Source organism: Sparus aurata, chromosome 11, assembly GCF_900880675.1.
Source record: "Sparus aurata chromosome 11, fSpaAur1.1, whole genome shotgun sequence".
Lineage (NCBI taxonomy): Eukaryota > Metazoa > Chordata > Actinopteri > Spariformes > Sparidae > Sparus > Sparus aurata.
The window spans coordinates 13281313-13296892 of NC_044197.1; the positions used below are offsets into that span (position 1 = coordinate 13281313).

The following is a 15580-nucleotide window of genomic DNA, read 5'->3' on the forward strand; positions in this document are numbered from 1 at the left end:
GGGATGCAGGGAAGGAGGGAGCAAAGACCTTCAACTAACAAGATGTCAAAGACAGTTTTTGGCAAAGAAAAACTATAAAGACATGTTAATCTAAGTTAAACAGGCAACACATGCTCTCAATCCAAGAAGGTAGATTTTGGAAAAAAGAATCAGCATCACCTTAAAAGGCTTAAAAAGCAAAAAGTGCTCTATTTTGGTCCTAGAAGTTTCTTAGGTCACAAGTAATGCATTCTTGTGGGGAGACGTGTTTCTCAGTCTGCACCCAGCTCGCCTCTCATCTGTTGCATTGTGTTGAGTGACCGAATTTCTCCAACTGCTTTGTCTGTGCTGCAGTACATACCATTTATGTTCATGGCTGGCAACACCACAGACATCTTGGGTCGACTTCCTTTGTTGTGGCTGGTGGCAGGAAGTAGAAGATGATCCTGGAAACAAAGAGGAGGAAAATACATTTATATATTCATTTGGAAGCAAATAAAATGGTTGGATGAAAGCAGCTGTTGAACAAGGCATTTTTAACTCTGAGAACAAGACCTACTGACAGACTTGCATTAACAACTCACAACAACTTATCAATGATGCAACAGTCATCTGGGAGGCTAAACGGCCTAAGGATGAAGCAATTATTTCCATCAGGGCCTTTCTAGTCACAAAATTCTTCACATTGAGAACTTTTTTCAAGCTTCGTCTCATCAACTAAACCGCTAAAACCACACTCACTCTTAAACACTGTCATCTTAGGCCCTTGAAGCATTAATCCAGTTGTTAATCCACCAGAAGACTGAGATCAAAATGGCATTAATCAGAAAAAAGTACCTCAGTTCAGAAACTATTAAAATAGCTTTTGAGCAACTCATTAGACAACGAGAGGTGAGGTTTTAATCTGAGCACATCCTCTCAGAAGGAGCTGCGGTGGAGAGGAATGCTAATGTGCAAACACACATATGACACACTCACATCTCAAGCGGCCCACATACCACAACCAATGAATGAAAGCTGCATGGGCCAGAATTAACAGAGGAAATTAATCTAACGCTCCAGATTGATTGATTCCATCTGCACTGCGAGATAGAACGGAAATTATTAATCCAAAAAGATTCCCTAAAAATAACATCAAGGAAATTAAAATTGAGATGGTACATCAGAAGTTGCTTCTCTGAGCACAATTAAAGGGGCCCTCCATAAATGTCCTGTATCATTGCACTTCCATAAAGTTGTGGGACTTGCAGGAGACACTGAATGACAGAATAGTCAAAACTGAAGCAATAGAGCAAACTGAGATGTCCCAATTTTTAGCTCCTAGGATGAATTAATCTCCAGAAAAGTTTCAATACATTTCTATAAAGAAATAGTAATTATAAACTTAACTCCTTCAATTTGGAAGGAAGGTTTTCTCTCATAAATTTCGGCAAGCCCAAACCCTTTGGATAACACTTCTGACAACACCATGGTTACTTTTCAAAAACTCCTTCCAGAGCCATAATGGAACTGGTGTTACAGTCCGAGAAGTACACATTACGAGTTGATCAATAGGGGATTTTTAAGAAGGTGCGATTTGTAAGGAAAAAAGGAAAAAAAACAAAAGTTGATTTTCCTAACTCATTCCTAACTCGTCAAATAAGGATGACTTGTCTCTGCCAACTCATCAAAATGTGGCACTTTGGGATGGCGGTCAACCCATCCTACAATCCCAGAGTGTTTTCTTACAAATAGCTCCTTTAAAGAAGGCTGATATAATTTATTTTTTATTTAATTATTTTTAATAATTTACAAATAAATTAATCTTATTATCAGTTAACTTAAGTTTAAATATAAATATATCTGGAATACCGTATTACAGATGTTACCTGGACTTCGTATAAGAAGCCTCATTGCAAAACAATTATGGGCTTCCCCACATGACTGTTGGAGGCAGCACAGCTATTGGTCGAGGTGAGTCAATAATTATAGTTTGTAAAATTGATGGGGCGCCCCTTTTGCAGAAAAATCACCCATGATTTGGTTTCCATCAGCTGCAAGACTGGACCTTGTTGTGGTTTTCCAACTACCAGGAGACCAACTGAAAACTTGTTAACTTGGCTTGCAAATCCCAGTCTGGGCAAAATGAAAAATGAATTGCATTAAGGTGATGACAGATGGGAGTACGGTCCGAGGTTGGGAAAAGGGATTACAGTGAGACGATAGAAAGGAGCAGCTTGGAAGAGTTGTGATGAGTTGTATGAGGAGATACATACCGATGTGGACTTTGAGAAAGACAAAACATATACAGAAGGCATTTGTATGTTCTGGAAAATGCCTAGAGAGCTTTAGAGTTCTAAATGAGACCAAAATGTGGTGATGTCAGCTAAGAAGCAAGCTTGAATAAAGGGTTTGGTCTAGTATAAGGTCATGGAGCTGCAAGGCATCAAAGACAAGCTAAAAGCCACCAAAGGGAGTATTGGATGCTGAAAATGAACGAGGGGGTGCCTTGACTGTGTTTGGAGATTGGCAGGAAAACACCAATCACTTGACTGCTCATCATCAGGAGACCGGCAAGCTTGACAAGCTGACACAACAGCTGCAGCTGCCATGACAACAGGTGAATTTTCCTTGAACCTCATTGGATATGGTCCAGAGTGAAAGCAGCCAGTGTTTCCACCACCTCGCCTCAATGCACAATTGCATAAAGCCACAGGTGCTAAAACAACACGAGAGGCGAGGCAAGACCGCAAAATGACGGAGGAGTAAGAGCCGTTACATATTTCGCTCTTGTTATGTTTTCCATCGCCTCACCTCATTTCACACTTAAACGAAAACCACAGGTGGTAATGTATCTGTCAAGGACTTGACCGGAGCATGGCCATCTCTGACAAACTGCAGAGAATGAACTCAAGAGCTGGCGAGGACGGGAACAGGCAGAGATTAAAAATTTTTTGCCAGGAGGGACAAAAGTCGAATTTGGTAGTGATCTGATTTAAAGTCTAAACAAATTCCAAATTTAATCCAGAGCTTTGGCAGTCTTGCAATAAGCCACTGGAACAAAAAAACAAAAGCACACACCCGCTTTTGCCAACACACACACACAAAAACACAAAAACACACACACCCTGAAACCCAGGAAACAAAATATAGGCAAATAAACTAACTGAGAAAAGCTGACAAAAGGTCTGTGCAACAAATGACTGAAATAAAAAAGACACGCTGAGTTACAGGCCTGCCATCTATGATCCATGTCTTTTACTATTGCTGCTTGTATTGTTTCTGTCAGATCTAACAAGGCATCTTTTTAGGCTCCTGTGACCTAAGTCTTATTAAGAATATATTTAATTCACTTAAGCACTTAAATGAATATTACAAAAATCACTCCTGAACAAAGCAGGCGTACTTGGGGTTATTTCCTTTAGTCTGGTATGAGTAAAATGAGAGGAAAAGAATTAGAAGCCACAACAATTAATACATCTTTATGGAACTGAAACAATTAATCAATCACGATTTTGATGAGTTATCCTTTATGTCATGTTTTTCCAGCAAAAAAGCCAAACGTTTTTTGGATTCTCAATTTTTTGTCTCGTAGCTTTAGGTTTTTATAAAATGGAAAGTCAGACAAAATAAACAATTAGAAGACATTGACTTGGGCTGGATAATAAGATGGACATTTTCCACTTTTTTCTGGCATTGATAGACCAAATATTAAAATAATCAAAACTTTAAAGTTAAAATTATATGAATAAAAGCTGAACTATAACTCATTAATAACTCATCACAAATAAATATTTGGTCCTAACAGGTCACTGAGAATCTGAGCTCAGGAAGGACCATTTAATATTTTGTTTAACTGTGCTTGATTAAGAGTTGAAGCATCAATGAGGGGTTTTCCAAGATACACAGCATGGTTTTACTTTTATTTCAACTATAACACCCACAGTTCATGCAACACAAAGCCACTAGAAACTGAAGGACTGCTACTTGACCTGTAGAGGCCCCCCAACTCTGGTACACCATTGTTACCATTGTCAGTGCTGTCACCATGCCAACTCAGAGCCAAACCTTTGTGACTTGCTTGGTGACAAGGGGATCTGATCTTTGACCACATGCTTCAAAACTCCCACCCCACTGAGTAATCCTGAGGATTTAAGGGCTTAACGTCGCCCAGAGTGTCCTGAGGTGCCGAGTGTCATATGCATTTGGAACAGGGACCAAATGTGTTTTTAGTAAGAAACATATCTTCAGACGAGGTAAATGAGTGTTGTTTGGCAGGGCTGATGAAGATGGAGCAGACGCTTCCTATCATAACAAATCAAAAACTGTAAATGTGTTTCCCCCCACACAGCATATTCATTTCATTTTTGTTTGGTTAGAGCTTAAGAATTAAAGGATACAAGTTTAGGGGCTCTATAAATATGTATTTTGAAAAGAGAGGAGATCACTCAAAGACACAAACCCAAACTAATCAAATAACTCTCTCTGAGCATGATGTCTAAGATCAATCATATGAAGAGGGGAAAGTAAAAACAGGTTCAGAGACTCGAATGTGGAAAAACTGTTAAATGAATAAAGACCAAGTTAATGAACAGTGACATCTGGTCTCATGCCCTAAGATCTAAAACATGGTCAAATGAACAAAGGAAACTGGACTGAAAAAGGGTAGTTACACCCTTAAGCGTGTAGAAGTCACCCCCTCCCCCACTCTGCACTTTTTTCACAAATCCACACACTTATTAAATATAGTTAATGATTCATAGGTTACGTTTCATGTAATTAAGTTGTCACTTTTTAAAGGCCAGTTTGGGAGAAGGAAATCCCACATGACGGACGCAAATGCAATGAAATCAGCGCTGAGCTGTGAAAAACTTCGATTGAAATCCCCTTTAATTGTACTTTATGTGAACCATTTCAGCCGTGTGTCAGACACCGTGTGCAAGCCGGCGCCCATTTCCCCTTTCAAGTCATTGTGAAGGACTGAACTTACCCTTCGGAAAGACACGACGTAGAAAGTATCGCCGCGACGATTGATCTCATCAAAGAAGTCGCTGTAGGTGTGATGAGGTGCGTAGTATACCTGCAGCTCGTTGCCAGGATTCCTGTTGATAAAGAGTAACAAGGTTACAGACAAATATGGGGGAAAACACAGAAACATTTTCAGGAATTTGGAGAAAGACAGATTTAATCAATATGGTTGTTTAGGGTTCGGGTTAGGTTAGGGTTGGTCGAGTGCTGATAAACAATGTTTGTTGCCGGAGAAATGTATTTTATTTAGCAAATTTCAAGCGAATACAATTATTTAAAAAGGAGCGCTGTGGAACTTTGGTGTTGTGCTGGAAGTTGGTCATTAGTTTATGTTAGAAAGCTTCTGTTGCTCTCTGTTAGTGGGGCGGAGAGAGGCACCGAGACGCGGCATTCGAGAACATGCATGGGACTGTGGCAGTCCTTCACAAGGAAATCCACAGCATTAAACAATTTAAACATATCATCCTTAAACTTGTTTAAGTAACCGACAAAGACAGGGAAGTTCTCATCAAATATGGCCAAAAAAAAGTGAATAATACATGTGAATTGCCACAATTGGCTGAGGGAAATTTTGATGGGTATTTATCCTTATATCCTTATTTGTAACCTAGCCAATTCATCAAGAAAATACCTGGCAGATGAATCGATAATCAAAGAGTAACATCGATTTTGCATATTAAAGTGTGTTTACAGTTCCTGGGTAGTACTACCATGTGAACAAAGTAGTATAAAGCCTTTTTGTGGATGAGGATGAAACCAAAAAACAAAAAACTACTGTGTAAGGTAACCTATGATCTCTCTGGGACCTTGTTACAAGGTGTCATGCTTGAAATGGCAACTTTTAAATTCAAATTCAGGCTGAACAGTGGCCTTGCAGAGGTTAACTGCTGAAACTGATTTCCTCTCCTTTGTCCTGCAGCGCTGGATGTTTCATAGCCTTCTAGACTTACAACTTGGAAAAAAAACTCTAAGAGGCCAAAAAACTATTCGCTCCATCTGTCTGAACGAAACTACATGGTGCACTCCAGTATCAAAAAGGCTCTTTTTGACCGCCAAACCTCAGCAGCAGTGTACAAAGTTCATGCTTTTAAATCACTGCATCATAAATCAATCAGATTGTAAAAACTCAAAAGTCTGGCAAACGCCAAAATTGTTGCAATAGAAACCTTAATGTTATAATTTCTATTTCAGGACCCAGTCTGATCTAACACAATTTTGCAACAATAAAACACAAGCTGTATATTTCATGTATTGTTATATTGTGATGTATTGTTATGTCTACACTTGCTTTACACAATCTATTTGTGTTGATCTGCTTACAAACACTCCTGCCCACATCTCTAAACAGATTACAGCTCACGGTTTTAGTTTACAACACGTTATTGTTTTACCACACAAGTAGTCGTGACAGTGTATTTGTTCTGAAATTTACAGCGTTCTGCCCTGTAGTTGTCAAAAAAAAGCTCAATGCAGCTTTTAAAATCGAATCGGAATTGTTTGTGAGAAACAAATTGAAACCTTGAAAAATAATTTACTTGTGTGAATCTGAGACAAATACATTGCGACTTTACTCACTTTTCCTCTGTAGTATCTGTGTATTGGACGGTCACAATCTGGGCACTCTCTGCCTCCTTATTCTCGGTTTTCTGTTGGGAAAAAATGAGAGAGAATTAGCTATAATCTCTTTATATTCGCTTCAACTAACCATTAGAGAGAGCAGGATAAACTCTTGGCAACTACATCTGACGCATAAATACAGGCTCCACTCAAAACATTATAACTGAACATCATTCCAAAACATCGCACCCACATTCCTGTCCTACAGTTTACAATGGTCAGCATTGTAGGGTTCCATATGTTGAAATAATGGGCAGGCTTGTGTGTCGGTAGGGCTGAAACGGCTCAATACAGGTGAGAAATAAACACATCCACACTTCGATTTAAAGTAAAATGAAGAATGGGTATATACAAACTGGGTATCTCCGAGAGGATTAGACTAACTCTGACAGATTTTGAAAAAAAATTATGGAAAAAAGGAGCAGGGGGTACTAATCCCACAGCCCCCCTCTAAGTGTTGTGTTTACTTTCTCAGGGCTGCAGGATTAAACTCGGCCCAATAAAGAGAAATGAGAGGCAGAAAAAGGGGAAGGTGTGAGGGGAGGTGAAACAGTGGTGAAAGAGAGGCTTTGGGTTTGCCAAAAATCCCTTTCTGCTGAAATTAATGACCTAAATTCATGTGAAGTTTAGTTTGTAAGCTTTACTGCAAAAACTGAACATCAGATTCTTTTTCTGCACGGCCCATTAGACGTGTTTTCCTGTTTTCCAGAACACGCTGCTGGGACTTACCAGAATGGTCCTGGTGGGTTTTTGATTGCTGTTATTCATGCGCCTGGATTTGGTCTGCTGCACTTCATGACGGTGGACCCAACCCCTCAGCTCATGGGCCAACCTGCCAATCAACATATATATATATATATATATGTGTTTTGGATTTTGTTTTTTTTTACATATAAGCTAGGATCTGCTTAATCTGTGAGAAAAGCATGTTTCATAACTTACTCTAAGCACTTGGTCCTGTTTACAGGAGGCTGGCAGGGAGGAGATGGTCTGAGGAAGATGGGGTCCTTCACCACCATCAGGGCCTTATCCTCAGCGCTACAACAAGCAAGAAAGAGCAGACAGAGAGTGTTAAACAAGGAGGAAAGTGATAACTTTACAAGGCTTTTCAGATGATCTCAATGTTAAGTAAGTAATATCTGTTAAAAATATTTTCCACATGTTCGGAATATGCTTTGAATGCAATCTGAGAGCCAAAATGGCTGCTTGCCTACTGACAGAGGTGAAACACCCAGTATCGAGTGAACGGGAAGATAAACGGCACCAAAAGCAAACCCAGTGGGGCTTTAGTTGTTGAATTTTACAGGTTACTAATACCTTTTATTGATTTAAATTCTTGATACGTGACATGTGCAGAGGTGGTAGAGCTGCTGAATGTAGGCACAAAAACACTGAAAAGGGAAAAGCAGAGAGTCTGAAGCGATACGTCTGCAAGCTGCTTAGAATGATCGAACATGCTACAGAGAAGAGAGCATTACCACTCTGTGGGTTTAAATCCAGTCTGATTATGACAGACGAAAACAACAGTCTAACAGTCAGGGTCACCATGAGGTGGGTTCACAAACATTATGGCTAAGCAGCACAGTGCAGTGAATGACTTCCTCCTCAGACGTTACTGTGACTTTAATTACAACTGTAGACCTCAGTGAATGAATGATTTTGTTCCTCAGGGTGATGATGTAGACTGTCCACAGTCAGTGCCCACCTGCAGGGCGCTTGTTACCAAAGCATCTGCCACCGAGGTAATACCTCCCCTGGGCCCCCCTGATCAGAGCCGACACATCGACTACGCCTCGCACTCCCGTCACCCAACGCTCTGAAAATGGTACGGTGAGGCAACATGTCAGACCGCAGGGGCCTGATCATAAGTCTGACCGAGGGGCCCGTATTAACCTTCCCGCACACACACCTTCCTGTTCAGTGGGACCCGAAGATTAGGTTGCATATCTCCCCCGTCATCCTCCCCTCTTCTGCGTTTGGTGCTGTCACCCCTTTTGTAAAGGCTAATGTGTTCCTTCCTGCCTACGTTGGCTGTATGCTGGTGGGGAAACCTGATACTAGAGCTGAATGGTATGCATTAACATGTAACATACCCTACACAGAGATCTGAGAAAGCACAGGCTGGCAATGCCACGCAGACATTGGACATTCTGACCACCTTGCAAAACATCATTTTCGTGACATGGGGTTCCAGGTAATGTACCAAACAAGAATGTTATTTATGCAATTTACAAATGAGACTGTTGGGGCTCTATTGCATAAAAAAAAGAAAGAAAAATACATAAACCTTTAGAATAATAAACTGTTACTGGCAATGTCAAACAAGGCCCGACCCCAATTTCCCACCTTGTTACTCAAGCACAACTGCTGGCTGACTAGCCAGAGGCCTGGAGGCATTTTAAAGTTAGACGTTTGGACAGAGTTGGTCACTGGCTGGCGCACATGTTTACACGTGCCGTAATGAGCTGTACGATTTCAGACTCAGCCCCAGCACAGGTGCATCCTGGTCCGCTGACATGGTGTCGTGTTGTGAAAGGTGTCGGGGGTGGGGCGTTGAGCTCATTACCTGTCGGCAATCTCTGAGGGGCCACTGCTGAGGGGATCGGACCCCATCATGGCCTCTGTTTCTGGCTCTGATGAGAAACCCAACAGGTGTCTGCCGCTTGGCTGTGGGGAATAAACTTCATGCTTGGAGCCGCCCTGTAACAGACTGATGAAACAGAGGGCTGGTGAGATCAGGAAGGAAGACAAGTGAGGTTAATCTAGGACAGATTAGGAAAAGAAGAACTGGGTACTGGACTGAAACAGCCGCCAAATTCCATGTATCCCACATCCTGCGCACAGGAGGGATTTTCGTTTTTTAGCCACAAGCAGAATCTGAACTCTGATCTAGACTGTATAACCCAAAGCACACCGGGGCACACACACAAGCAAAAATACACACAGTTTCTTTCAATGGTATTACTACACTGGGTGGCATTTTCATTTCAAAGGGATCCGACCTCAAAAGCAGGCATATTTTGCATTCCACAGGAGAGCCCTGACACAAAACACACAGATGTGAGCACAGGTACAGACACACACAGCCTTTAGCCACTGTGAAAACCACTCAAGTCACGAAAGAAAACTCATTTATGGGTCCCAGGAAATGTTTTTCATGTTAAAGCTCTAGAGATAAAGACTGAACACATTCCCAGCACGGAGCACATCCAGACTTTCAAAGCAAACAAATCTGACAAGTAGATGCTTGCATCTTTGAGGAGAAAAATATTCTCGGGAGAAAACAAACATTTTTATAACATGAGAACAGAGAATTCATCATTACTGTTGGAGGTGGATTGGGAGCTTACACAATGTCTCCATCTGCTAAATGGGTTGAATTGGCGCTCTTTCCCCTGCGTAATTTTACATAACTCATCTTAATTTGTCACTGTTGTTAATATTACAAGCGGAGACGAGAAAAACTGCCATAAACTAATGTCTTATACTTCTTTTGGAGCCTGAAATGATTTTCTTTTTGCACTTTGCACCAATGGTAAATGTTTACTTTCCGTCTAACCCATCAGGTTGTCTAGAGACTTATTCACCCATTAGTCACCAACTCCTATAAACTCTGGCAACAACAACAGAGGGATGGAATATACACACAAGAGCCTCTTGGCCCAGATGAGATATCAGTTGTCCACTTCTTTACCAACTACATCAGGACTTGTACAGTATGTGCATTATTGGACTACATTATTGTGGACTGTAGCACGCGATTGTTGAATTCACCATATTTTGCTCAAAGCTTTAAAGGGTAATTGTTGTGAATTCATGTGATACACAAAAAAGCCTTAGCTCAACCTTTGGAAAAGACTGAGTCAACATCAGCTTACGTTTTTAGGCCAATGTGTTAATTAACTTTGTCTGATTCTGGGTGAAGCAGGTTTGTGTGAACATATTGCTTCGATGGGAAATGTTCTGCACTGCATGTTTTCAATAAACATTTTTGCGTAATGTCTTACATGAGAGGCGAAGTTCCCACAATGAGTCATGAGGCTTCCTATTTGTTTGCCTCCAGAACTTAAAACTCTTGTGCATCCACAACATGTTACAGTTTCCAGGGACCTTCCTCCATCCACAGTATCTGCATCAGTGTGCTTTTGCTTTTAGACACTAAAGCAAACTGTTGTGTGAACAGTCAAAGTCATAGACAGATCCATAGTCATACATTATGTGTCATATGCTCACCTCATTGGTCCAACGTTGAGCACAAGGAACACCAGCACCACCATGAGACACACAGCTCTCCTCTTGGGGGCCTTTGCAGTTAGTACTGCGTTCTGCAGGAAAAGAAAGTTGTCAAGTCACATTATTATCCCAAACTGCAAATCATAGATATATGAGTAATCAATGAAGGACCACTCTCTAGGCTTGCTCTCTTTAGACTGTGTGGCTGCATTAGCAGAGCTGCTGCTTCTAGCCTCTCACCTCACTCAGCATGTCCTCAAGCTGTCTCTTGAGGTTGCCATTCTCACACTTGAGTGCCTGATTCTCAGACAACGCCACTTTCAGGCGAGCTTCCAGTGATAGCAGATACTCTTTCTTCTTCTTCCGAGAAAGGGTAGCTGACTCGCGGTTCTTTATCATGCGTTGCTGCCTCTGGGACATCTTGGACTGGAGGGAGGGGGAGAGAAAGAAAAAAAAAAAAACAGACATAAGAGACATAAGAATAATGTTATGACATAGGTCATCACCCATGTCATGTCCACTTGACACCAAACAGGAGAGTCATGTGGTTATTGTAAGAATGCAATGAAATGCCTCCTTGAGCCACCTGTTGCGTTGTAGATCATAGGTTCCTCTCTGGTGTGACATCATGTTTATCTATGAGATGTATGGTTGAAGTGAGAAATCACTTGAGAAATCTTTTTCTGTGAAACCACCCAAACCATTGTGTTAAGCAGGGCTGCCCAAAGTGGGGACTAATGGCCAAAGTTGGCTCGACAGGTGTTTCTGGTGGTTACTTTTTTCTCATGCCGGTGTCCCCCTCTCAAATATGGATGGCAAGGTGAAAAAGTACCTTAAAGAAGGGAGGGGGGCTCCTACATAAAAGCCAGGGTCAACTTTGTTATTCTGAGTGGGAGAACACCTCGGCCAGCCTCTGATGCTCTGCTTTACTACAGTGATAGGACAATAAATAAACATGTTCAAGATGTGTTGCATGGTTAATGACACCTCTGCAACAAATCATGGCTTTAATGTCGCCCAAAAGAGCCGTTAAGTGCACATGATCAAGCTTCTGCTTAAAAATATTTACACTGACATCCTCTGAGAGGTCCAGAGGTCGCCCGCAATGCCTCTGTTCTCACTGTGAAGAAGGATGTGTTTACGAAGTGTGTCACGCTTTGACAAATGGATTCACATCTGAGGCACATAAACACATAGGAACTATTTATGATCGACGTCTGGATTAGGGACTTAACGGTACATGAATTCATCCCAAACTGTCACGGTAAGAACGTCACGGTTTTTATGTCACACTATGGCGAGAATATCAATGCTCTTATCCACATTTCATCCCAGTTAATGCTGGCAATACAGACGGCATCACCCATATGTGCCAATCACTGGAGCCATGAATCCCAACAACTTATCCCCGCTGTTTTCAAGCAGCCTCTAGATGGGAAAGCCGTCAGAGCCAAAGATACTGAAACAATTGCCATTTGTTTTTTGTCTAAATCCCATTAAAGGCAAGCGAAAAACAAAACACATGGTGATACATATGTAAAAATAAATAAATGAGTGAATAAATAAACAAGAACAGACAGTTTTACAGCTCGTTTCCTGTAAGGATAACCAATGGGATTCAATCCGCTCAAGGTCGACGAGGTGATAACTGAAAAACAAAGTTTTGCACGCAAAACCAAACAGCAAATATCTTGACATGACCTCTCGCAAATTAACATGACCCATGGCTGTGATGACTATCCAAACACCATCATTGACCATCCAGTCCCCAGCTACCCCTCTACTGCCCTTCTCCAAACACAAACACCAGGGTAAGTCTCTAAGATCCTGGACCTAATAGCCCCACTGGTGATTAAGTTATTTGGATCCCTGTATTTGTGTTCTGTCTCCTGAGAAACCCCTCTGTCTCCCAGCCCAAACTGGGAGCTGTGCCACTAGCCTGAGCCTGGGAACGCTGAAAGTAAGCAGTTACCAGGGAGTGGAGAGCAGGGGGAACCTCACATCACCACCAAAATGAGGCTGAGGAGAAAAATGTGGGGCAGGGGGGGAACAAAATGGCAGAGTGGCACCTCTCAATTAACCTCACTTGAACAGATGGAAACAGGGCTGCTGGTCCAAGCTCAAACTATTAAAGTGCTGATGGGAAAAGAAAAAGCCAGGCCAACCCATCCCGGCATTCCCTCCCTGTCACACTGCTGTTGAAGGTTCACATTCAGCATCCGAAGGGTTACTCCAGGAGGAAGTGTGGGATGAACCATTAACCCCTCCAAATGGGAGGGGAGTTTAACAAGTTTGGGTGAAAACGTGTCCTGATTTTACTGTAGGTAATAAACACCCAATAACTGTGGCATGCGTTCTACAGGTGAAATAACTGTCAACCTGTGATGTTGAATTCATTTCCCTTTTAAGGCACTCCAATTTCCTAAATCTCCACATGGTGATTAACTGATTCTGCTTTTAGTACTGTGGATTAAACATGTAGAAGTAGAGCAAAAGTAAGTGAGCATATTGGACTAGTTGACTAATGTCTTTTGGCTGTTTTGCTTTGTTGTATTATGGTAACTTATCATAGGCATTGTTTATTTCTTGTATAGTTGTATAAATTATTACTGTATATATCTTGCTTTCTATTTATGTTATGTATAGTGTTTTTTTTTTTTCTTTTTCTTGCAGGCCCACTGCTGCTGTGACAAAATAATTTCCCAGTCTGGGATCAATAAAGTAATTCTATTATATTCTATTCTAACTGTTAAGCCTGAAACACACTGGGCCAAACCGTTGGCCATCTGAGACTCGGACGAGTTCGGAAACAAATCTGTTAGATGTGTTCAGCTGTGCTGGAAGCTTTTGGGACCGCGTGGACAGCGTCTGCTCCGATTCAACTTGCAAAGTTTGCTGTTGGCCTTCTGAGCCATTGGATTCTCTGATCATTTGTGTGGTAGCTGTATGACCATTCTGATTGGCGGTGTGCTAGTGAATCAGTGCGGTGTCTGGGAGGGGCGGAATTATGTGTGCGCTGCTGAACTCTACAGTGTGCGCTTTGTTTTTCTATGCGCTCCGTTCCATCACTTCCTGTTTTCATGTTTTGGATTACTGGCATGAGACTAGCGCCACCCGATCTCGCGCAAGCGCAGAACGTACACGCTACTGTGTAACTGGCAGCCGTCGAGGCGGTATGTTTCAATGCAACTTTTCTGCCAAACGGATCAGACGAGAGGCAACGAAGTGGTCGGATAAAGGCGATAAAGGCAGTTGGCTGTTGGTTTGAGTCTGGGCGGTGTGTGGGGGCCTTTAGTCAAGAAACTGGTATTTTTTCATGAACAATATCATGAGTGGACTCAACTTCCGATCTAAAAAGCGAGACAAGGTACTGCAGAAGAACTGAAAAACTGCATCCTTCCTAAAGCCCAGCAGGGGCGAATCCAGTTCTTTAATACAGCATAATGTTAATTTTGTACATTATTATCAAAAACTAAATTTCATGAATTAAGTATGAACGTGTGGACTAGGTCTAAGAGTCAACAATAAAGCAGGATATCCGGGCATGGCTACCACAGCCTGTCCTCGGATTCTCATCCAAATATTGTCTGCTATTATCTATCATACAGTCTGTGGTATTTTTAAAAGAGATGTACCAAGTCAAAAAATTCACACTTCCATTCGCTACATGACAGAAGGTCATGGCTGTCAATGTAGCTTTGTGTGATGTTTTCTCAATAGTTTTTAAGTCCAGAGAGCAAAAATGTTGAATGTATTTTCAACATATCATATGATGAAATATTCAACTTAAGAGCCTTGTATTAATCAAAAAGGTACCATGCTGTTCCACCCTGACATCCACGATAGCCTTCTCCCTGTATGAGTTTTGAATAATAAGGCACAAACTGAGTCAACATTGAAGAATCCTGAACAACCTCCACTCATGCTTCAGAGAGCTGAGATGGCATTAATCAAACTCCCTTGTGTCGATCCTGGATGGAGATTTCTTCTTTAGTTCAACAGAGCAGCCCAATTTGGAAACTAAGCAGGCCTGCAATTCCAGGCTTTGCTGTTTTTCAGTCTCAAACTCGAACAAGAACACACACACACACGCATTCACGCACACGCACACTCACACTCACACTCACACTCACACACACGCACACACAAATCCCCAGTCGTGTAGGAGCTCATTACATTACAGCGATCCAATCCCTGATGGCTGTTTACAGCTGTCGCAAATGCTTCGTCCTGCACAACACCTGTCTGAAGCATGTAATCGTTAGCAGCCCCTTAATGCCATGGCTTATAAAGGTGAACTGAAATACAGTACTGCAAGCATGAACAGTGGCAAACTCATACATACTGTAGATACGATGTGCAGTCACACCTGGCACTAGCATGCCATCTTTAACAGGCATTTTACAGATCCCCCGGCCCACCACTGAGCTGCGGCCAAACCACAGCGAGCTTATAAAGTGAACACAGCTGCGGCGTGTCCGAACACTAGCACACACACTCGCACAGCATGACGTGGCTCGAGAGCTTCTTGGTGGGTCAGGAAAAGCCCAACAAAAGCAGGACTATGTCACCTTAGAAATATGAAACAACATATTCTCTTTCTTACAAAAAAAGCTGAAATCATAACCATTTCAACAAACCCTACCTCACGTTAGTACAAATTGCTGCCTGCTACAGTCTTCTTATTAGCTTGTGGTGGCTAATGTTAGCAAACATTTGACAGATATTGCTGTATAAGTGATGT

The 15580-nt window shown here is 41.8% G+C and overlaps 1 protein-coding gene across 1 annotated transcript in view; it reads right to left on the reverse strand.

The window, feature by feature from the left end:
• The window catches only part of atf6 (activating transcription factor 6), a 34490-nt gene that overhangs the window by 8957 nt on the left and 9953 nt on the right, over positions 1–15580 (reverse strand). The window contains exons 8-15 of the mRNA XM_030434184.1: positions 11077–11262; positions 10837–10928; positions 9170–9313; positions 7546–7641; positions 7333–7435; positions 6562–6632; positions 4949–5060; positions 341–425 (exon numbers count right to left, since the gene is read on the reverse strand). Coding sequence (XP_030290044.1) covers positions 341–425; positions 4949–5060; positions 6562–6632; positions 7333–7435; positions 7546–7641; positions 9170–9313; positions 10837–10928; positions 11077–11262 — 889 coding nt within the window. The remainder of the gene's footprint in view (positions 1–340; positions 426–4948; positions 5061–6561; positions 6633–7332; positions 7436–7545; positions 7642–9169; positions 9314–10836; positions 10929–11076; positions 11263–15580) is intronic.